Below are 24141 nucleotides of genomic sequence, written 5' to 3'. Positions count from 1 at the left end.
GAAATGGCACAATTCATGCAATAAGAGTGTAACTTTGCACAACTACCAAACAAGGTAAGTTTACCATCAAGTCAAAATTCCTCATAACAGTGGTTGAGCAACCCAGTGTGATACCAGTGGTTGAATATTTAATCTCAAGTTAGTGCCTACACTAAATGCCTAAAGTTAATGCAAATATACATGCAAACCAATGCTATTCAAGCCTGAATTAGTTTGCATCCAAATATGTTACTATGAAGTCAGTAGGACATCTCCAGTTGAGTTCTAGGGAGAATGACCTCGCCCCATATAGGCAACTGTGTAAGTAAACAGGAATTTAAGGTACATAGTTAAGGCACTTTTATATTTCTGCCAATCTGGAAGGGCTGATAATATAAAGCAGATCAGCCTTCAGGCTACAATACTTTGTGCTGGATGCCAATGGTCCTTAAAGGATATTTTAGTAGGTAGAATAGCTAGGATGTAGGGGCAAACCAGCTGTCAACTTGACCCCAGGACACCCCATACACTAGGGATGAGAGAAAAAATGGGGTAACAGTATCTATAGCTACCTATGTCACCCAAGGATTCCCTCACACATGGGGAAATGGATCCAGAATCTGGCTTCTATTCAACTTAGAAATGATAAAGTTGGAATACAAACATAACCAGATGTAAAATGTACAGAAAGAAGGAATTCCATCAGCTGCCTTTAGTGACTCTTAGAATTCATTTGGCCTGTTATCTTTAGAAAAACTAAAGCTGTCCTGAAAAGCTATTTCTCCCACCACTACAGTGGTAAGTGATTTGGGAGTAAGCTACCTGAGAGAGACAGAGCCTGGTTTGGTACTTTCATTGTAGAGATCAAAAGAAAACCTTGAGCTAAAATATTTTTCAGTTAAATGTCTAGTATTTCAGTTAAATGTTGTCAGCATTCTCTATGAGGCCCCTGCTCTCTGAATCTCATTGGTCTTGTGGAATATGCTAACCTGCACATATCATAAATCCCACCTTTTTTATTTTGAGCAGTTGACTTCAGGGTTAGGGATTTTTTGAGGAGTTGGAAATTGGACCTATCTGGTTCGATGAGGAGGGTGGGGCAGTTTGGTCACTTTATAATTTGCTCTTGCTATGCATGGTTTCCAAATAATGTAAAACATGCCCAAAACAATTTGGAACGTAGAGACATGGAACAAAGCACCCAGAGCAATTTGAAATATAAATATATTTGCATAGTTGTGTACTTATTCACCCATATGCTAGTTGCAAAGTAAGATTAGGTTGGATTGGGTTGTCTACATTCCTGGTATAACTACACTAAAGTCAGTGGAATTGTATTGCATTATACTCTGCTTAAATTAGTGTTATGTATGATATTTTAAAACAATATAATGTAATCAAAATAATCTAAAATTCTAAGTCATCATATATAGCTTGTTTGAGCCTGTTTATATATTAGAAAATACAGATCTGAGTTTGCAGAGTGATGGGCACTTTCAAATCCTGTTGAATCAATGGAATTTGATGGCATTCTGTACTTCACAAGATGACCTTAGCATCATGTAAAATTGGGTCCTATGTGAAGAAAGTTTTCATTTGTTATTACACTATAGTATAGGTTTGGAGCAGGTATCATTCTGAAATAGGAAAGAAACATTTCTAACGTGAAAGATTTGAAATTCAGGATAAAAAACGATCCACTCTGATTATTTTGTGATGATGATAATATCAAAATCAGTGACAGCAATGGTAGTGTGGTGTGAGGAAGGAAATGATTTAAACCTTCAAGTTAAATTTCTACAGGTTGTCATTTTTCCATGCTAGAATTAAAAGAGACTGTTTTACAGCAGAATTTGAATATCTGAACATTTTTTTAGTTATTCTGTCTCAATAATTATCTAGAATAAATATAAACTATATTGTTCATTGTGGCATCTGAGAATACACTGTTATGGAGCCAAGACAAAGAGGTCTTTAAGGATTTTAGTAATAAAATATAACACCATAATGTAGCCAAATAGTATGACTGAAGTGGTGTGTTGTTATTAAAACCAGATACACAATACCACATGTAGGGTGAAAAATTATTGCTTCTGTCTCACATGATTTCACATATCTTCTTCATTCTAAAAACAGAATCTAAGCCTCCTGCATGGTTTCTTCTTTCTAGTACCCAGAGTTGATGGTTGCTTCTTATAATAATAATGAAGATGCTCCACATGAGCCTGATGGGGTGGCCTTGGTCTGGAACATGAAGTTTAAGAAGACCACACCAGAATATGTTTTCCACTGCCAGGTAAGATACAGTAAGCCATCCATTTCATGCTAGACAAGACAGAGTTTACTATGCAGTGGATCTTCCCACTGTTTAGATAAAGAGACTAAGGTTAAAAATAGGCAATTTTGGAAAAAGTGCAGGCAGAGACTAATGTTTTTAGAAGGCATCAATCCTCCTAAAACAATAAGGCATCCCTGCCGGGGACTGTGTGTCATTCTCTGTCTATTTAAAACAATCCCTAAGAGAATTAACTTATAAAGACCTTGCACTTATGAAGTAACTGTGGCATGCCACTTCCTCATCCAGGCAGCAACATATGCTTTCCCACCCACATTCACTTCCTCACAACCCCTGTATTCCAAGCTGTCTACTCTTGCTTCAGTGTTGTCCAATGTGATTTTTCAGCTTTGAAATTAATAACTGCACAGTGCATTTCTGAATGTTTGCCTTGATAGCTTGGTAAAAAATGATCCAAACAATCTGAGGAGATTTCTCTATCGATTTGACTATCCTGCAGGCTACCAAGCTACCATTTAACTTCACTCAGTTCTACTGTATGAACAAGTTATGCTAGGAGTCTATCAATAATGCAAAAATAATTGGGTGCTTCATTTCCTTTTGTCTATTTATATTTCTTGCCCCATTGTTTTTCTTTCTGGCATGACAGTCTGAAATCATCAGAATTTTCTGTTCATATGCTTTACTTCCATCACTTTGCTCAGATAGCAGAATGTGGCTCAGGCCAGCACTTCAGTGCCCTTATTAATATCTTTCTATTGTAATTAAATGCAGAATAGTGGCATGCAAAAATCACGTGGAAAAGTTTCAGTTAGAAAAAACTTTCTCATCAGAGATTGTAGAGCTGAATGCAGATTATTCTGTGGTAAAACTTGCTTCTTTTGGAAGGATATGTATTACCTGGCTAGCTGTGCAAGCTGAGTGTCATTTTACATTTAGGGACCAAACATCTTTTTGAACTAAATTTTTTGTTTGGACTTGGGTACATTATCAGATGTAACATAGTGGGAGGGAGTTCAAACTGGAGTTACTGCATCAACCTGATTAAGTAACCTTTAATTCTGGGCATGTTTTTCTAATTTGCTATTCCAAAAAACAACTTCACAAGAACCCTGGGTCTGCACAGTAAATATCCTGCACATATTTTTACCTTTGGAATAAAAACATTTTATTTTTTCAGGGCCTCATATGTGGTATTCTTTTATATTCCTTCAGTAGCTTATGCCCAGATCATTTTAAAGTATTCATTCAATTTATGTGCTAAACAAAATATTAAAGAGAAGAAAATCCCCATTACAAAATCAAAAGGAATATTTCTTAGCCTGGAACGGCTTTGTAAGTTAATGGCCAAATCCTGGCCAGACTCTGTGTACATTTCAGTACACTCAGCTACAAAGAGAGCAGTATACTCTGTTGGGTAAAGTAAAGCAAGGGGCAAACTGACTCGTAAATGTATGAGCACTGATAGATTCTTCCCTCCATGGGAAATACACATCAAGGACAAGGGTATCCTCAACTTTTGACTGACTGATTTGCCTAATTCTCCTACTGGAGAGTGAGGTAGAGTTCTCATGTGCTGCCACTGTCTGCTATTGCATGCTGCCGCCGCATGCCTCCGCCACCTGAAGACGTGCACCACTGGAAGGTGGCAGTGGGAGGCGGCGGTGGCAGCAATGCACGGTGCGTGGTGGCGGTGGCACGCAGCACCCTCTGCTCATTGACAGGCCACTGGGGGACCCCTGCCTCCCTGCTGGATACTCCCCCTCCCCCCCCACTCATCAACCGGCTGCCAAGGGTTTCTCCCCCCTTGCTATTCTGCCGGCCACTGTCAACCAGCTGCTGGGGGATAACCCTCCCCACTTGTCCAAAGGATACAGTCCAGGAGGGGTACCCACCAGATGAGGTACACTCCTTAAAAAAGGTTGAAAACCCCTTAGACAAATCTAATGCACAGTAAAGTGTTTTGACCCAAGCTGACTTCCTGCCCCTTGGGCAGGGGGCTGGACCCGATGATTTTATGAGGTCCCTTCCAGCCCTAATGTCTGTGAAGTCTTTGAAAGTGTCTTGTGTAGATGCACCTGCCTTTCCCCAGTACGTTTTAAGTTGGAGCCATATTTGAACTGTGGTTGTTGGGAAGTTGATGCATGGAATTCTTCCTGTGTCCCTATATGGCTGAACATAACCTGTGAGATTAAATATGGCAGTGGAAGACATTTTACTTGGTCTATTGAAAACAGGATATGTTTTAGCTGAGCTAACTGATTCAAATGGAAAATAAGAAGGCATTTTATCTTAGCTCAGAGTCTGGAAGTCAGTTCTGTAGATCATCATGTTATTCTATCAGTTAGTGGAAACCGACTGTATTATTATTTAGCCTCATATCATATATATTACAATTTTGAAAGGGAAACATCCCCTGACTCAGTCCTGATTCAGCCATTTCACTAGCTCTTATACCAGCCATGCCTCTAGATCCAGTTAAAATTGTGATTTGTTTTCCTCCACACACAGCTGACATTGTGACTCCTCAGCAAGTAAAGATACACACACACAACTTTTCATTGCAGCTACATTGTCCAAGTATGATACACAGTCTGCCTTAATCAACTTCCCCAAGAACACATTCATACTCTTTTTCAGAGTATTTTAGCATAGATATGTTCTTGACAAACATCTCTTGGCCTTGAGTAACCAATGCCATCTACACAGGCTAGAAACCTGAGCCTCCCACAGATGTCCTCATGCAAACATCAAGAAATTACTTCGTACCTTCCAAATAACTTTCTTGACAATACCTTGTATCATACATTACTTCATTTTGACTTTGAAAACTCAGCCTATGCCAGACAATTATGTACTGGAAGAAATGGGACTGTATCTGCTTGATTTATCCACTCACAATGGCTCTGAGATAGGCCAGAAATGCATCTTTACTCTGCCCACCCATTAGCTGCATGTGCCAGAGTACCACATTAACTGACAAAATGAAGCTTTTCTTTTCCTGCCTGGAAAAGAGACAAGAGCTAATAGTACCTGAGTACAATCTATTGCATTTCCTGGGCCGCATTATGTGAAGTTTCTACATTTGGTATGACACCCATAAAGCTTCTGCTGTTTTATTACTGATATGTAAATGCTGGGAGAGCTGGGTCTGTGGGACCTTAACTTCTTTTGTTCCTTGACCTTCAAAAACTTTTTGTTCTTTAAACTTCAAATTATGTGGTTCTTTTATGTGATATACCTACAAAACAAAACTACATTGACAAAGATTTTTTTAAAGTAGGCAGTGTAGGAAGGGAAAACGGATTTTTTTAAATTACCCTATCTTCCCCTTCAAATGACATCTGTCAGACTTTGAAAATCAGAGTTTATATTGCTCGTTAGTGTCAGTTCTGGTATGCATGAACCCATCTGATTATCTAGAATATTAGACCTTCTGCCTTTTGGCTGGCAGCTTCATAATGAGATTCAAACAGGGAGAAACGGGTATTTCAGACATGAATGTGTTTAAGCTCCAGACCTGGAAATTCTTGCAAACTGCTTCTGATAAAATCATAAAATCCTGAAAATTAGGGTTAGAAGGGACCTCAGGAGGCCATCTAGTCCAACCCCTGCTCAAAGCAGGACAATCCCCAATTATATCCTCCTAGCCCAGGCTATGTTTAGCCAGATCTTAAAAACCTTCTCTTAAACAATATAAAAATGCTGATGAAGACATTTCAAACTAAGCTTTAGAAAATACCTGCTAAGATGCTTTAGCATCTTAGGCAAAAGAGAGGATAGGTGTACACCTCATAAACTAAGTCAGAGGAGCATAAGCTTTGATAAACAGCAGCTGCATTCATCAGATGTTGTGAAGGAACTGTGCTGATGAAGCCACTGCTTATAAAAGCGTATGCATCTCTGATTTAGTCTATAAGGTACAAATTTATCCTATCTTCTGCCTGACTCTAGGCACATGGGGGTACTACACATTCAATTTATGGTGCCATACAAATGTACCACAAAAATATTTCACATATTTTGTGAAATATCTTTGCGGCTGGTTTGCCACTTTATGGCACCATAAAGCATCTGTATGTGTAGCTCTATTAGTATTTATGGTGTCATTAACACATTAATTACACCATAATTGTAATGTGTGCCAGGGGCCTAAAACAGCTAACTACCTCTCTCATACTGCATATTAGTCATTTGGATGAACTTCATTTGAACGGAACCTTCAAAGATGTCATCTCTTGAGTACATTCTGTGAATAGCTGAAATCCCCAGTCAAGAGCTTTAATCTTACTTCTTTTTCTTTTGTAATATATATTAAAGGCTGCATCTACATGTGCAAATGCTCTGGGGTGGGTAAACCCAGCCCAGGTAGGTATCTACATGTGCAGGGAAGCGGGAGCAGATTTGCTGCTCATGGCAGCAGTCTGCTCCTGCCCCTGCCCCTGCCAGCCTTGTACTGGCCCCCTGCAGCAGCCATGGGAAGTTCTAGGCTCCCCCTGGGTGCTAGCCCAGGACCTGGCAGGGAGCACAAGGCCAGGAGACAGCTGTCTCCCAGTGGGGGCTGGGAGATTGCTCCCTGCCTACGGGAGCTGCCTGCTGAGGGGGCGGGCTCTGCCACTGGAATCCAGGTGAGGATAATGTCCCCATGCCACCACAGCAGGGAGCTCCCAGCCCCTGCTCCCAGCCCTCTGCTGTCCAGCTGACCAAGGGCAAATTTCCTCTTAGTTGGCCATGTATATGTGCTGTACTGCACATTAATTACTCCCAAATGAATTTGTTACTTGTATTTACAGGTAGCAAATTTACTCAAGATAAGAGCATATTACTGCACAGTAGGCATCTGCATGTGTAGAAGGTGATGCTCTAATCTTGAGTAAAGCATCTCATGTAGATGCGCCCAAAGAGTACTTTCAGTAAAATCATTCACAAAAATGTTTAAATCATTTTAGTACCTATTATTTTTGTCATCTTTTGTAAAATCTTTGGAATAGCCTTATCTGGTTGGACCAATGGTCTTTTGCCCGGTATTCTTTCAGAAAGTGGCCAGTATCAGATGCTTCAATAAATGTTCAGTAATTGCTATAATAGCTAATTATGGAATAATCTGTTAGTGAGGAAGGTTTTTTTTCCTAACATAAGCAGCTAGTAATTGACTTATGTGCAGAAGCATGGGTGCTGATATGCCCTATAAATAATTATCTTAGCTATTGTAGCTGTTGATAGGTTCTTATTATTAATATCCATATCTAGTCCTTTAAATTGTACTAAGCTCTTTGGCTCATTAATATAGTGTGGGTAACAGTATGTTTCAGAGCTTAATTATATGTCATGGTAAAAATGCTTGATCATTTTTTAATATGTTTCCTTTTAATTTCATTGAATATTCCCTTGCTGTATAGTAAAAGAAAGAATGAATTGCAGGTCCCAGCTAACCTTCTCTAATTCCATTAATTAGTTTACATACTTCTATCATGTTTTTACCTTTCCTTTCTGTGTTGTTTGGTAGCTTGATCAACAAGTCAGAGAGCCCAGAAGCTATAACAGAGTTTACTGAAAGTAACAATGGCAGATGACCTTCTATTGGGGAGAACTACTGCAGTCTGGCCCAACTTGCACACACACTGTGAGAGACCTGCCCTCCTCCAAGCACCTTCCAAAACAGACAAATGGAACAATTTGCGGAGCTCTAACAACTGCCTGCACACTTGTAAACTAAGCAGTTCTCACAAAGAAGTCTTTCTTTGCCACTGATAATCCTTGTACCCATGTCTGGATCTTTCTATTTCTGCTATATGCAATGACATGCTGCCGGTTTTTTAACAAAAAAGCCCTGCAAATTTTTTCCTCTTTAGTTCATAAATCCCAAGACCATAAGAGTGTGCGCGGTAGCAAAAATGGAGAGGCTGGGAAAAGTGAGGAACTGGGCATTTGGTTCATTTGTTTTTCTCTGTAAGCAAAAATGTTTCCTCAGAAACATAATCCAAGGGGAAGGCAACTTCCCTTGCCAAAGAAACATATGTTGGATGCTTTTCACTGTGAGTGGTTTTTGGTAATGAAAAATATACTAAACATGTTGATAATACAGCATAAAGTTCAGATTGTATCATTTCAAATGAGGACAAGGCCTTTTAGGAAAGATGTGGGGGTACCAACCCTCTGGAGCATCCTAGTCCCTTGATGTAATGTGGTATATTCCAAAAGCAAAAAAATGTGGGCTTTAGAAGTATGCTGTGAGGCCCATGGTTGAGTCATCCCTTATAAGGATGGTTTGGCAGTATCCAGAGAAGGAGGGAATTCCCGCAAAGACAGGAAAATCACATCAACTCTTTTTAGTTTGGTGGCAGAATTTTATCAAGGGAATCCCATTTTAGACAGAGGTGATCAGAACAGGAAGAGCACATCCTGTGTTTGTAGCAAGTTGTACTAGATGACTTTTGAGGTTCTCCTAACCCTATGACTGTAAACATAGTGGGCCTGAACATCAGGTGGTTCAACAAATTTGCAATGGATATGTTAGTAAAGTTGTTGTAGCTGTAATGGTCCAGGAAATGTCTGAGAGGCAAGGCTTTTTGTGATATCTTTTATTAGAAAAACTGTATCTGGGAGAGCTGTAGGACAAGTGTTTGGGCATCAGGTTACCTGAGGAAGGTAACCTGAGGAAGGGCACCAGATGCCCCAAATCTTGTCTGACAGTTCTCCAACCATATAGTTGGTGCAGTAAAAGGTATCACAAAAAGCCTTGCTTATGGGTATATTATAAATTTACACTGCCAGAAGATCTGACCTGTAAGTCAACTGAGAGCATACTACACTATCAGTTTAGAGGACAGCATGATAAGATTTTGAGTTTCATCTTCTATGCCCTTCTTAGTAAAGCCTAACATTACATTTTTCCATTATACATTCTTACTGAGAAAGTGATAGCTTCCTGATTATGTATTAGTTGAGTAGTAGGGTTGTACATTGTTCATGTGTGATGGATCATCCATGTACCTTGATGTTGTTTCTGCCTCCTGAAGATTGACGTAAGCTCTAAAAAGAAGAAGCAAGTCTCAACAAGTAAACACTCTGCTCCTTCCAAATAAAGGGAGAAAATACATTAGGAAGATATAATCTAGAGGCCTAGGAAACTATAGGACAATTTAATTTTTTTTTGTATTCTGTGATTCAAGAAGGATATATCTATGTACCTGGATCCCAATTTTCAAATGGATTAGTAATTTATTGGTGGCTGGGAAGAAAAGACGACAGAGGCTAGATGTATTTGCTGTTTGGCAAAAGGTTAACAAATACGCCAAACTGAAACTTGTTTTCTAGTTTGGTGAACTCTTAATACATTACTTTTTGTGCTCTTTAGGCAGTTCTAATATCTACCCCCTATGGATGCTAAAAAAACTCACATACTTTACTGGCTGAAATTTGGTTTATTTTGGATGATTTTTTGATCTATTCATTTCCTATTTCTCTGCAATGATTCTTCTAAATGTCTGGGAAGAGTAGTGTAATGTACAGCTTTGACACTTACAAGTAACTCCATTCAGCATATTTTTCAGAGAAGAGAGCATATGTGCAGTAGCTTTTATTTCAGGAAGCGGTAATCATTTAAAAGTTCTTCCACAGAGTCAGATAGACTTTTAGCATAATCACAAAAAGACTTTTGCAGTATATCATTTTTAGTAGCAACATCTATTTCTGTCCTTTTCCTAAAGTGCCATGCAGTCATACTTACTTGGTAGGTTTCATGTCATTACTAAACTGTCAATTTTTTGTGGGATATAGGCCTTGTGTTTTCTATTTTAATTTCAATAAAAGCTGTCCATGCTTGGAAAATATTGGTGGATTGGGTATAGAAATCAGCCACTCAACCACACCACAAAATGTTTCATTCCCCCCTAGTTTTTCTGTAGTGGCTTCTATACACTACCATTAAATTATGTGTTTGACCACTCTTCATTGCTTATCCTAGTGTGGTCTTTTCCTTTTCAACTGAATGGATGGAATCAGAAATGTGTATCTTAGAATTAGATGCAATGAGGTAAGTGAAAGGTTATATTTAGGGGCTGGTATTGGCAAGAGTTACTTTTTCCCCCCGGATTTGGTTCTTTTGTTGTTGTCTGCTTTTTCTAAGTCAACATAAATTGCCTAAGATGTTTCTTGGTCCAGTGGCCCACTTTTCAAAGGAGCTGTTTGTGTGCATGTATATCAGGTTTGAGGATGCTGATTGAGCCAATACTCTCCCTTTTTTCTCCTACACATAACCCTACATCTTTGCTAAAACCCAGGCCAGAACTCAGAATATACAGAGCTGCCAAGAGAGTGTCATACAGTCCTGTGAAAGAGTAATCAGCATTTGGAGTACATGTGAAAATAATTTTGAGCCAACTTGCATGCAATACTGTTGGTGTTTCCCCACATAGATTTCCCCCTTTTGCTGCTGTTAAATAAGCTGCAGGGCAAGGTACATCTTAGTGTATACACATCATGCATATCATATATACACCATTCCCTCTTCCTCCCCCATTTTTTCCTCAGTCTCTGCAGTGTGGCCTCAAAAGTATGAGTAGTGGGAGTAGCAGCTCCACAGCTCCTCTGACAACTCTTCAGAATTCCTTCACAAAAAGCAGTCAGAAGATCCTCATGGCCAACAGGATTTCTAGTCCCACAGTCAATAATTGACCATCTCAGCTTCTAATGAGATAGAGAGCTGTAGCATGGTTTTTCAGCACTGATAAAAGTCAGGCCCCAGCCACGGAAATATAAACAAATGCAAAGTATACATTAAAGACCAAATCCAAATTGTTCTCATAGACCACTAAATAGGACTCAGGCATAGTTTAGCATCCACATTATTCCAGCAGCTACAAAACTAGCAAGGCATCTGCATTCATTATTTGTTTCAATTTAGGCTCCAAAGGTGCTTTGGGATTAAGATACTGCACATGCTCAGATCAGGCAATTCAGGCACCAGGATTCCCAATTCTCCTTTAAACTCTACTGCAATCCATGTTGATATTAGAGGCACCTAACCTCTGCCTATGACTCCACTTCTTTATAGCAGGGACAGAGCACAGTTATTGCCATTGTGCCACCATAAAAATTTGTATAATGGCACAAAACCCAAGTGAACAGATGTCTGTCCCCCTTGTCATACTCCAAAGACCCATAACTGGTGGTGTGAGAATTTCTAGTAATAGTTTGTGCCGTCTTTTTGCAATGGTCATCTGTTCATTTATGAGTCTCTCCAGCCACACCAGGCAGGCACTCACAGGGCTTTAGGGGCCCAATGCTGTGGGAAAACAACCTGCTGGGCCTGACCCCAACCCATAGGCTTTCCCACACTGCATTTGCAGACGTGTGCCCCAGGAATTCCCCTGTACCTGGGGCTGTTGTACTGCAAAATCAGACCCCTGAAGCCCTGGGAGCAGCAGAAGCCCAATCCTGTGGGACCATGGATCCAAGTGACATCTGTCTATTGGACACATCCTGGCCCAGCTGATCCCATCACAAAGACATCTGTAGTCTGAGAGACTACATGCATGCAGTTCAGTATCAAATATATGTGGTGGTGGCGCTGGTCTTTTGTTCAGTAGTCTAATGATTAGAGCTCTTATCCAGGTATCAGGAAATCTGAATTCTAGACCTTCTTAAGCCTGGGGAGACCCAAACCCATGTCTTCCACATTTCCAAGAGAATGAACTAACCATTAAACTACGGGCTAGGTTAGTTTTGCCAGGGTGCAGCCACAACCTCAAAATTCAGGGCCCCAGAAGGAAAGCAAGCAAAAGGGAATGTGACTGTAACTCAGTGAAGAGAGCACTTCCCTTTGAGAGGGAAGTTCTAATATTTGGTCCCTTTTCCCACAGTTATTTCTGTTTTTTAACTAATGACTGTCTAACGTAAAGTGCCCAAATGATCCTGGGCTCATGGACCAATTTCAGAGCTTCTCTCTGACTGAAAGCATAACTGCATTGCTGCTTAGTTGGTTAACTCACATTGATATCTATTTAAAGAACTTCACAAATATGAAATAATTATTCCAGCTCTATTTTCTTTAAGGCAACTGCAGCTGACCCAGCAAAGACCTGCTTCTCTGAGCATAGACTAAGATGTCACAAAAGAGACAATGGGAGGTCTAATTTACTGTAGACTTCATGAAAAGCATCTTTAGAGTTGAGCTCTGGGAAGTTTTGGTTACCCTTAGGAGGAAAAATGGATAATCTTTTACTCAATTGGACATTTAATGCTCAGACTTAACAGTTGCAGAGTTTTTCTGGAATATCCATTTGCTAGAATGACTTCTGTGAAACTCCTTTATTTTTGTGCCTGTTTAGCAGAAACATTAATTGCTTTTGTTTGTGCTATTGTTATGCATTTATTTGCATACTGAAGCAATAAAATTTGCAGGTTAAGTGCATATATTTCCACAAGATTTCTGAAACTCGGGCTTTACATAGGTTCCCTCAACTATGGCTCTTGATCCAAGAACACAAAATAGTTTCCCTCAATTATGGCTTTTGATACAAGAACAAATCACGATCATCTTTTTTATTTTAAAATAGAGGGAACTTTTTCTTCCAATGAGGTTCTTCATAATTATTTTTGTGTCCCAGTCTGTCCTATCTAGATCTTTGCACACTATAGTAATTCCAGATTTGAGCCTGACTCTGTAAATCATCATCTGGGCAGGCTGAATTTTACAAAGGTACATGGCTTTTCTCTTAGACCTTTGTTTTGAATCTTGCCTTCTCATTTGCCATTGCTGACATGGACATCTCTCTCTCTTGCTCTCTTACTATTTTTACCAGTGTACCTCACATTGGCTGATAAAAATAACTCTCTCTTGGCATAAATCTGGCTCTCTGGAGCTTGTGTGCAGCTTCTATAGAAGTCAGTGGGAATTACACGAATGCATTCAAGGCCTGAATTTGGCCTACAGAAAAAAGTTTATCTATTTCTACTAAGGGCTATCACTGTATGAAATGCTATAGGTGGTGACCAGATCCTACATTATTGACACCAAACAGTCTATAGAGAGGTGTACTCAGGCAGCTCTGCGCCTGGGGCAGCTCTGGCTGCCGTAGTACTGATCACAGTGATGCTATCAGCTGCCACTTTTGTGACTATTTCTGTGCACCTCTAACTAAGGTGGTGCTGTGAGCTACTGCCCCAGTCACCCCCACCATCAGTATTGAGTCTAGTGAATGTGCTAACTTTTTCAGTTAAGTAGTCCATGTTCTTCCCAGAGTCTATCCAACTCCTTTTGAACCATGCTTCATTTTTGTATGATAAAATAAAATTTCATAACTAGGAGGAAAGGGAAATCTCTCTCAAGCAATCTATGATATCAGCCATATCTTTTCCTTTTGGTATACCTTTATGATCCCCAGCTCTCCAAAGGTTTTTTTCTTTTATTATAATTTTTCTCTATTATTATAATTCAAGGAACCCTGAAGAGCCCCCCCAAAAGAACCCTGAGAGCAGTGTATAAATTATAACAGTGCAGTAGTATACCATATCTCTTTAGTTCATTAAATGAGTGGTAGTATAAGTAATGGGTACGCTGTCAATATTTGTAATTAACATTTTGCATTTTTTATAAACCATGCTTTAAAAAATAAATTCTGCTTAGCAACACAATGTTCCTTTGTTTTACCTATGTTTAGCATATATCGCCTTACCCATTTGAACATAGATTAATTACTAATCATAGAATTAAGGAATGACAAGTTGTTGTTTTTCTTGGATAGAAAATTTTAGAAATTTACTCCCCTAAGCATGTTTGGAGGGAGTAGAGTCTGATATTTTTAAATGGCAAACTGGTGCTTTTAGTGATGCTCTTGTTCACTGTTTATGTATAAGAATAATAATTTGTAATGCATCTTTGGTGGAGCTGAAGTGATCTTTCTTTTAGACCTTATTTGAACACTACATCAGCCGTTCCTGCTTAGTGTGAAATGCCTCTTAACATTTATCTTAACAGTGTTCCTAATCCTGTTTCTTTGATAAGTTGCACTGAAACTGTTTTGAATTACTGGCATCTAATAAAATGTAATCTGTATAAAAGCTAACCCTTGAATCTGCAGTTAGTGTGTTTTTCAATCATTAGCTAGGTAAGGAAAAGGCTCCCAGTCAAAAGCTATATTTTATAAAAGAGAACTATACTGATATTGATGGTTTGCCAAAACCCCAAGTGGTGACAAAATCTACAAAGTGTCCTGAAAGAGATGCCTTTGCAAACCATTCTTTCACAGATGGCTTAGATTTTTGTATGCTTATAAACATATGACAGCACTAGTTTGGTTTAGAATTTGGAGCAAACTGTGTTGATAAAAAATGCAAATTTGTCATCCTATATCTAAATATCAGAAACATTATCCAATTCTGAGATTGCTTCTGAGGTTGTTCTCTAGTTCAAGAGTTGCTGGATACATTTTAATACTTTAAGACAGTTAATTATTTAATACATTTAAATACTTTAATAAAAAGAAGGAAGAAATAAAATTGCACAGCTTTATGTTTTATGAATAATTTGTTACATTTTTAAAGTTGTCCTTATACATCCAAAATTTCCACTGAAATAGGAAGTTTGCTGGGCACAGTGGGCAGGATCAGACGTGAAATCAATAAGAGAACCTTTTACAGAATTTTTTTGCCATAAAAGATAGAAAACATCATGTAATTTCCCTGTCATGCTGCAAATGATAGTTAGACATATACATGACTTTTTTTTTTTTGTAAATGTAGACTGTGTTTTTTTTTTTGGGGGGGGGGGGGGGTAATGTAACTATTTTCTCTATGCAAGCCAAGTTCAGCAGAGAGTACATTTGGTCCAAATTTGAGTAAATTATTTTACCTTTTTTTTTTGTCTCTGGGGGAACCCTGTGTGAATACTGCAGCCTCATACTGTATTATCTGGCACAAGATATTGAACAGTTACTCTTTTTAAGTGCTCCAAAGTCACCCTGAAGCCAAGAGATCCATCACTAAGAGTGTGACTCCAACTGTCCCCTACGTTAGGTCTAAAATCAACAGTTTTCCACCCTCTGCCCCCACAGCTGGATGCCTGGCACACAACTCCCTGAAAAGTACTTTTGTACAAGAAACACATTAATTTAATGATGATTAATAACCCATGTATCCCACAAAGTGAATATAAAAGTACACACTTTCTGGCTGAGATACTGAAATTGTCAGTGGAAGATTTTTCACCAGACAACCTTTAGAAAATTAGCAACAAGGGAAGCGGGGTGTTACTCCGCCTAAGTAGGCCTTTAGGTAATAGGTACTGTAAAAGCATTACTAGGTACACTGATAAGATTATTTATTGTGATTTTAATTATGAGGATGATAAGCTTTAATAATAAATCACTTTTTAAAAACAGCCACACTAGGGCATCCACAGGGTTGTTTAATAACTTCAAGTTACATTACTTAAACACAATACAAACAATATTATAAAAACAATTAAAAACCCCATGGATCTAGCTTAACAAAAGCAAGTATGCTTGAGAAGGTTCTGAACAGCCTTGGAAAAAAGTTAAAATAATCTATTGTAGTGTCAAGTGCCAAAGAAGTATTATATATGGAAGAGTCGGAATGGTTTTTGGAAAAAATGCTTCTATTAGAGTTATCAAATTATTTTAATGCTCTATAAAATGGGCAGATTATAATTTAGCATTAGTTTATTTTGATTGCTCTTAGAAATAATTTTTCCAGTATTTTCATGGCCTAGATATATATCCTTTCCACACTTTTGTATTGTCCATGTGTTGGCTACAAATGTCCAACTTGGGATCCTTAAAATTCTAGTTTATTAGGCGGATTGAAACACTGTAATCATAAACCTTGGGGCTGGTCCCCACACACACACATACATGCACACATGCACACACATACACTCACACAGTAGCAGGCTACAGAGTCAGGTATACCTATCCTACAAGTGCTGGAGTCTGTCGTTGAGGCTTCTTCCAGCGTGGTGTTATCTTCCAGAAGGGGGTCGCCGGCTGGTCCTTCTGGCTGGACAGGTCTGGTCGAGTTGGAGATCAAGAGGGCCACTGAGGGTCACTTTTCACTGCCTTTTATCTGTCCCTGGCAGACTTTGGTGACTCCCCAGTTTTCAGGTTTGCCCAATCCAGGGGTTGTTGACCCTCATGGGACTTCCCCCCCGGTGGCTACTGGACGGCATCTGTCAGCCCCAGGGGTCGTCCGCATGTACCTGCAGGTTTGGGAGTCTGTTGATGAATTTAGAATAGGGCTCTGGGAGCAGTTGATCTGGAGATACTCAGCCCAAAAGTTGGTCCCCGGAGTTGATTAACTCAGGCCAGGGCTTCTAGCCCTTGATCAGTGACGTTTAGAGATTTCCCGGTTGTTACATTGTCTTCTGTTGAGTACTTCTGTTGGTTGATCTGCAGCTTCCCAGGTGTTAATTGCTGCCTGCTTCCATGTTACACATTCAATCACGTTACATATTCAATCACTGATTCACTCGCTCTTTCAGAGGCCAGCCTGATACAGGGAAGGACAGTTTGATTCCTGCCCTTGTTAACATTGTTACAATGTATAATTTACTTATGAAACTAAACACATTCAGTTGAAAGTTGAAAGGTGAGGAGTATAAAATATAAACTACAAATGCCATGGCACACAAATAGATAAAAATACCAAAATACAAGGGGAGATACAAAATGCACACGTACAAATTTTAAAACACAATTCCTTATCTTAATGTGAAAGAGAGAGGAAGGAAGAAAAGGTAGAAAAAGAGAAATATATCCAAAGAGGGAGAGCAAATTCAGGCAAGAGGAAAAGGGGGCTTTCTGCTACACATGGACACATATTAAATCAGTAACCATTTTTATGAGAGTTATAATTAACATTTATCTCATGTATATGTTAGTAAATAAATGGCTACAGCATTGTTTGCCAATGGAGTTAGCAGTATGCAAAAGATGTTTAGCATGTTCTTTGTCATTAATAGTCTCAATTGAATCCAGCATTAGTTAAAGGAAACTGTATGTTGGGGTATTGGTCGATTGTAGTGTTACTTATGGCACAAAAAGCGTCCCAATATATCACAACTTTTCTATTCCCCCCACCCCAACATAGGTAGGCAAGGAAATTACTTGGAATGAGATGTGGCATCACTGATACATGAAATCCTATCCTATGCTGCAGGATAGTATTTCTTTCAGGAAAACTGGGTGGGTTTCAAATATTGGTCTTATAATGGGCTTCTTTATTTATAAGCTTCTTAACAACAGCTGCTCCATAATACTCCATAATATAGATATAGTATAAACATCTTGGAACAGTGACAGTGACTTGATTTAACAGACATAAACGTTGTACAATAAATCCACGTTTCCTCTGTTCTTCAAATGAAGAATTGCTTGTGGTTATGTATTCTGAGTTTCCAGCATACATCTGTTTATCTGTACTTATCTTTCTATCAACATACCTAAGTACAATGTTCAATTAATTTCTAATTATTTATAATTGCCCAGTGACACTAGTTATAGATGATGCGTTAGTGGAAGTGATGGGTTTGGGCAACTATAATAGTCTGAAAATCTTTCCTAGAAGCTATAATTAAATCAAAAGGTAAGAAAAGAGTATCATAATTATTTTGACGGTGAACTGATAGAAGTTTGCCCAGACTAAGGAGTGCAAAATATCAATTGCTCAAAAGCAAGTGAAAGAAAATGTGTAATTGTCCCTTCACTCCTCTTAAGCTGCCTGCTAAAATCACTTGATGGCTTTATTTGGGAAAACTTAATTGATCAGATCCCCAAGTTTAGCCAAGTGCCACTCAGCAAAGAACCTAAGGGTCTTAGAGAGATTAGGTTGACTCTTTGACTCCATTACGCTTTTCTCCCCCTCCCCTTCATTCTTAAGGTTTCCAAAAGCCAGTTTGACTTCAGTTTGGCTGAACCCTCTGGCACTGCAATAACCTCCCAGAGACCCTTAAGACAGCCAGAGACCATTCCAATGTAACGGCCTCCTGCCACTCTCCCTACCTTTGGATCAGCTCAGCCACCCAAAGAGGCATCTCTGTAACACCACTCTGATTCAAAAAAGCATGCCTGGATGGTTTTTGCAGGACAGCTTTTATTTACTCAGCTTTAAATAGGTTCCTAAATTCCATTGACTTAAACTGGGACTTAGGCAACCGCTTAAAATTAAGCATGGGGTAAAACATTTTTCTAAACAGGGATGGATTTTAAAGACATGATTAAGTTCGTTCCTGGAGAACTTACTGAAAAAACATACTGAAAATAAATGCTAGCTGCCCAGAGGGAGCCAGCAGTCCTCACAGTGCTGCAGCTTGACCACACAACCCACAGGAGGGAAGGGGGGAGGGTGGGGGACCAGCATGAGGGGAGCCCAAGATGGCTACTGCCCCTGCCCCTTGCTGCTGATTGGCTGAGAGGGCTACCTGTCAGGTGGCCCTGCCCCTCTCCATCGATTAGCAGTGGGGAGTGGGGGCTGATGATGGACAGGCCTCATAGCCGATCAACGGCAATGGAAAGGACTATATGATGGATGGCCCTTGTAGCCAATCAGCAGTGAGGGGTGGGACCAACAGGGCCCCTTGGCCAATCAGAGGCATGGGTGGCCCCACCAAGATAAGCCTGTGAAAATGGTGGCCAGCCTTGCAATCTTGTGATATCAGTCAGCTGCCTCCTCAAGTTGGGTGGATCCCTAGTTTTAGTCTGTTCACTCTCCTTTTCAGCATCCACTCTGCCACTGTGACACAGGATACTGGACAAAACGAACTTGTGGTCTGACTCAGTGAGTGGCAGTTCTTATGTTCGAATGTTCTATGGCAGCAAGGGGTCATCACATGTTGCCTAAAGTCAACTAAATTGAACTACTTATATTTTTATACAAATTTGCCTTGTTCCGATTCCTGCTCATAATAATAGGTAATATGTGCATTATATGTAAGCACCACTTCAAAAATTCACCAGTGGAGGCCACTGTTCAAAAGGTGTCCAAAAATAAATACAATACCTCTTTTTAGAGCACTTTTGACAGCATTTGAAAAAGTGAGCCATAAAAATAATGAAGAGGAATAACCAAGGCATCTCTTCTATCTGAGAATGCTCAGCAGCTTTTTCCTTAAATTAAAATGTATTCACTGAATAAATCAAGAATTTCACACAGGAATGTTTTACAAGTTCTAGCTGAAGTAGCATTTCTGAATGTGGGATTGATTTAAAGATATTTTGCTATAGTGCTTGTCAGTTTTCTTAATCAAACAGGCCCTGAAATTCTACAAAGACCTTGTCTCTAGGCAGTTATGGTGAGGAGGAGAAAACAAAGCATTTTCATGTTTCTTTAGGGTCTGTAGGGAATGAAGAGTAAAGTATTTAAAATGGAGCTGTAAAGTCAAACTTAAGATCTTTTGTTTCAGCTCAGTTATGGTCCCTTTGTGAATTATTGTAGACAATCCGTTCTAATTTATCACACTGATTTTCTTAACTTGGATGAAGCCCAAATACAATTGAGCTAACATACAGATTGAATTACCGCTTACATATAAGGAGGGTGGTCCCATCAGGGCAAAATGGAGATTATTAGCAGGCCAAGGAGCTTCCTCTGTAGCTACCTGTGTTTATAAATAACGCTTTAACATTATAAGCCCAGTTGAATAGAATAATTTTTGACAAAAACAATGAGCAAGGATTGTAGCATTTTATTCCCCACTGTTGAAAGGAAAACTGTACACTTCCTCCTTGGCAAACAGTTTGGAAGTTCAAAGGCTCAGACTTGCAGGTCACTAAGAGTTAACTAGGGACTATATTTGGAATCAGGGATTTTTTCATTGTCAAGTCCCTCGATGCTGATAACTATTTATGTTTTTAAAAAAATGTTTATACCATGTTGATGTGGTGCTCAATTTTCAAAGGTTTCTCTCCTCAGTGTTTAACACAGAGGAGGGAAATGCTTAATGGGATTTACTAAAGTATCTTTCAGTAGGGGGTGTGTGAAACAGGCCCTATTCAATTTGGATTCATATTCGACCCAAATCAGGGACAGTGATTTGATTAGTTGATTCAGATCACTGTCCCTGATTCGATTCAGCCAAATCCGAATCTGAAGATTGGATGCCAATTCGGAGAATCAGTGATTCGGACATAAACACAGCTTTAAATGTTTCTTCTACCTACCTCGAGGTACCAGTGCGGCTTGTGAATGCTGCAATGCTGGGATAGATGGAGCGTCCCACAGGACTGCGGGGGGGGCCCTCCACATGCTCGGTGGTGAACCCGGAAGTGGACCAGAAGTAGTTTTGGTCCACTTCCAGGTCTGCCAGGCAGCGCGCGGGGAGGGGGCCTCCTCATGCCATCTCGGCTTGGCGATCGGCCATGGAGAGACCCTGGGTGCCCCCCCAGACCTAGGAGGCACCAGTTGCTGAGCCAGGGGTGGTGTGGGGGGCCCCCCCCTGTGCTCCCCAGTGGACCTGGAAGTGGACCGGAAGTGCTTTTGACCCACTTCCGGGTCTGCTGCCAAGCGCGCTGGGGAGCCCCCTGTGCTTCTGTGGGACGCTACATGTGCCCCAGCATCACAGCACTCACAAACTACCTGCTACCTAGAGGTATGTAGAAAAAACATTTAAAGCTGTGTCTATGTCTGAATTGCCGAATCTTTCCGAATCTCTCTGAATCGATTTGGCAGGTTCCGATTCGATTCAGAGAGATTCAAGCGTCCTCTGATTTGATTCCGATTTGGAGATTCAGCCAAATCTCCTCCGAATCGAATCAGGGACCAAAGCTTCGTACAGCCCTGCCTTTCAGCGCCTAAATTATTTTGCAACTCTGGACCCAGCTGACTGAGAATCATTGGCTCTCAGCATTTTTTGAACTCAAGGCATCCCTCACTGGATTCTTAGCACCCATTATTGGACTCAAGGCTTTCCTCCATAAATTGAATTAATTGAGTAGCACCCGATTTCAAAAACTACTGGTAATTTATAGATTACAGTGCTTACTTCTTTGCAGAGGGGCCTGACAATGGAGATGGAGGATCACGCAGACAAGGACAAGCCTGAGTCTGTGTTTATCTGCTCAGTTTATCTGCTTATCTCCTAACACCTCACTTATCTCTACAGGGCACCCTTCAAAAGGTATAGTGGCACCCTGATTGAGAATCACTGTACTAAGCAATGTACAATGAAAATCAGGGAAGGAGGTGTGTTACTGTTTTATAAGCCTTACCAGGAGCCTGCAGGCCAAGTTAAAGAGCCTGATTGTCAGTTGGAGAGCAGGGCCAGGCCAGTTGTTGGCATGATGCTTGGAGCCCTGGGACTGTCCAGCACTGATGTTGACAATCAGCTGGTTGTTGGGCATCTGTCCCTTTCCACCTCAGTCATAGGCACCAACTCCGTGGGTGCTCTGGGGCTCAAGCAGCCATCAAAAAACATTAGCAGGTGTGTAGCACCCACTGGACTGCTTGCAGACATTAAAAAATGTGCTTTACCAGAAGCAGCAGTATGTTACTTCAACCGGGCTCTTCAGTGTCTATAAAGATTGGGCACTTCAGCGGGGCTTTTTGGCACTTTTAGCTAAAGCCAGGTCAATCAGCTTTTAGATAAAAGTGTCAGAAAAGCTCCACTAAAGCACCTGATCTTTACAGACATTGGGCAAGCCAGGTTAAAGTAATGCAGTGCCTCTCCTGGGCATGCATGGGGCTTGGTGAGGGAACCTGTTGAGTATAAATAAAGTGCCATGGGAGCGGTGGGGGGTAGTTTTACATCTGCAGGCACCCACCGGCAAAAAACAAAGTTGGCAAATACGGCCTATCTGTGGACTTACCACATATTCAATGTATGGTGCCACACAAACCCGTCATTAAAATGCTCAGTATGATATGTAAAACATTGTTATGGATGGTTTCCCATTTTATGGCCCCTTAAATTGGATGCATATATAGCAACTTATGGCATCTTTAACACAATAATTACGGCATAAATGTAAGGTGTGCCAGGGACCAAATTAAGTGATAGCTCCCCCATTTAAGAAACAGTCACAAAGAGATTAAAGGCTCTTATTCTACATGTTTGCTGAGTTCTCAGGTTCTGATCAAACAAAACACTTGGTCAAATGCTTAATATTTGAGTGCTTAGCATTTAGCTTGAATGCTCCTAGCACTATCTCCTAGCACTATCACTGGCTCCTAACACTATCTCCATTAAGCAAGGCACAAAACAACTGGGTTGTACATGAGCTATGCATAAATAAGAAGTTCTCTTTAGTATTTTTAATGCTTTCAGCTTCTCCAGCTCTTGTGGCCTTGACAAGAGACTGAATATTTACAACCACACATATATTTCTTACCTTGTGCAGTTGAATACCATTAAGGCTAGGGACAGAAGTTACACATAAACTGATTTAAGTGATCAAAACTGGTTTAAACCTATAACAGAACAGAAGCTCAGTGCACAAAAATCAGTTTCAAAATGGCTGAAACTGGTGTAAGATAAACCTGGTTGAATGTAGTATCAGACTTAACTGATTTAGGTTGAACTGGTTTATGAAACTTCTGTCCCAAATCCCTTCCTGGTTCAAGTTAAATCACATTCCCCAAGCATCCCAGCATGCTTTCCAGCCCTGAGCTCAGCTGTCTGCTTTAGAGAGCAGGGCTGGCCCTGCCACTCTGCTCCCTAGCTGGAGCAGCGAGAGCTGGCTGACAAAGGTAACAGGGCAAGCCTGGCTAAGGATGCAACCCCGTCTGCAGGGTGCAGATGAAAGTGCAGCTCCCGGTTGTAACTGAGAACGGTTTGCAGGAAGTGTTCTGAGTTACAACCATCTCCTGGAATAAACAGAAGTTCACTGTTGTTCCAAGGAAAAGAGGAATCTAGCTGTTGGCTGCCAGCCTGCAGCCAGTTTTCCCTAGCAATGGCCCCTCCTCTTTACCAGTCTGTGCCTTTTTCAGAATAGGAAGGGGAAAAGGGAGCAGAGGGAGCTAGTTCTAGCGGTTCCCCAGCCAGCTCCTGAGGCTAGGGTGGATGAATTTGACCCCCTCCCCTCTCCCACCTTGGGAGAAAGCTCCAATACACCTGCCCCACCTTCCAGCAGGGGCTGAAAAGTCCCCAGACTGAACTCTCTCTGCTTCCTTTTCCCCTCCCATTCTGAAAATAGCTCAAGGCTGGCAGGTAGCGCAGGCAAAAGTTGTAGAAGATGCTCTGTTTTGAAACATCTTCATCTGACCCCTCATGCAATGAGGGATCAGATTTTCACCTGATCAGCCATTTTTGAAGCTGTCTGCAGCCATGCACTTATGTTTGGTCAAGGCTATAAACTGCTTTCTGTGACCAAGTCGGACGAAAATTGTCACTTCTGTCTGTGCCTGCAGATTCTCTTTCAGCCGGATGAAGATGTGGGTGTGTATTTGGTTATTTGTTCCCGTAAGTGCAGGAGTCACAGCTGCAGACACATGTCTGAGGTGCAAACTTTCATCTCAGTGGTAGGCACAAAAATGGATAATGGCCTTTTGAAAATGCAGCCATAATGCCCTAATACAGCTGCATTACACAAATGTCAGAGCCGCTGCATACCTATATTGCAAAGATGTCTCTGTGTTTCCTGATGTGCAGTTTTCCTTCTCTTTAAGGACTTAGTACTTTTTCAATAAAAATACATTTAATTTTTGGCTGTATTTCAAGTCAGTTGGTTTGATGGTATAAGTGGAGCAGTACCAGCTTTGGATTTAAAGCAGTCGTGTGGCTGAATCTCTTTGTGCAGCTTTTATGTGGTTGGGTGAGACATTCTTAGAAACCCCAAACATTTTTGAAGATCCTAAACTGGAGACATTCACAATTCTTCCCTCCCTTTTTACCATTAATCCTTCATGTTTTAACA

General features: G+C 40.4%; 1 protein-coding gene across 3 annotated transcripts in view; it reads left to right on the top strand.

Annotated features, from left to right (window-relative positions):
• The window catches only part of DYNC1I1 (dynein cytoplasmic 1 intermediate chain 1), a 289110-nt gene that overhangs the window by 185172 nt on the left and 79797 nt on the right, over positions 1–24141 (top strand). For all 3 annotated transcript variants that reach the window (XR_003095040.1, XM_014521844.2, XM_025209028.1), the window contains exon 10: positions 2150–2275. Coding sequence is in view for 2 of the 3 variants with exons in the window: in XM_014521844.2 (XP_014377330.1) it covers positions 2150–2275 (126 nt within the window). In the remaining variant the exon portion in view is untranslated. The remainder of the gene's footprint in view (positions 1–2149; positions 2276–24141) is intronic.

The sequence above is a fragment of the Alligator sinensis genome, unplaced genomic scaffold, assembly GCF_000455745.1.
Source record: "Alligator sinensis unplaced genomic scaffold, ASM45574v1 scaffold196_3, whole genome shotgun sequence".
Taxonomy (NCBI): Eukaryota; Metazoa; Chordata; order Crocodylia; family Alligatoridae; genus Alligator; species Alligator sinensis.
Note: the sequence above shows the minus strand (reverse complement) of the source record. Positions and strands in the feature narration are given on the sequence as shown.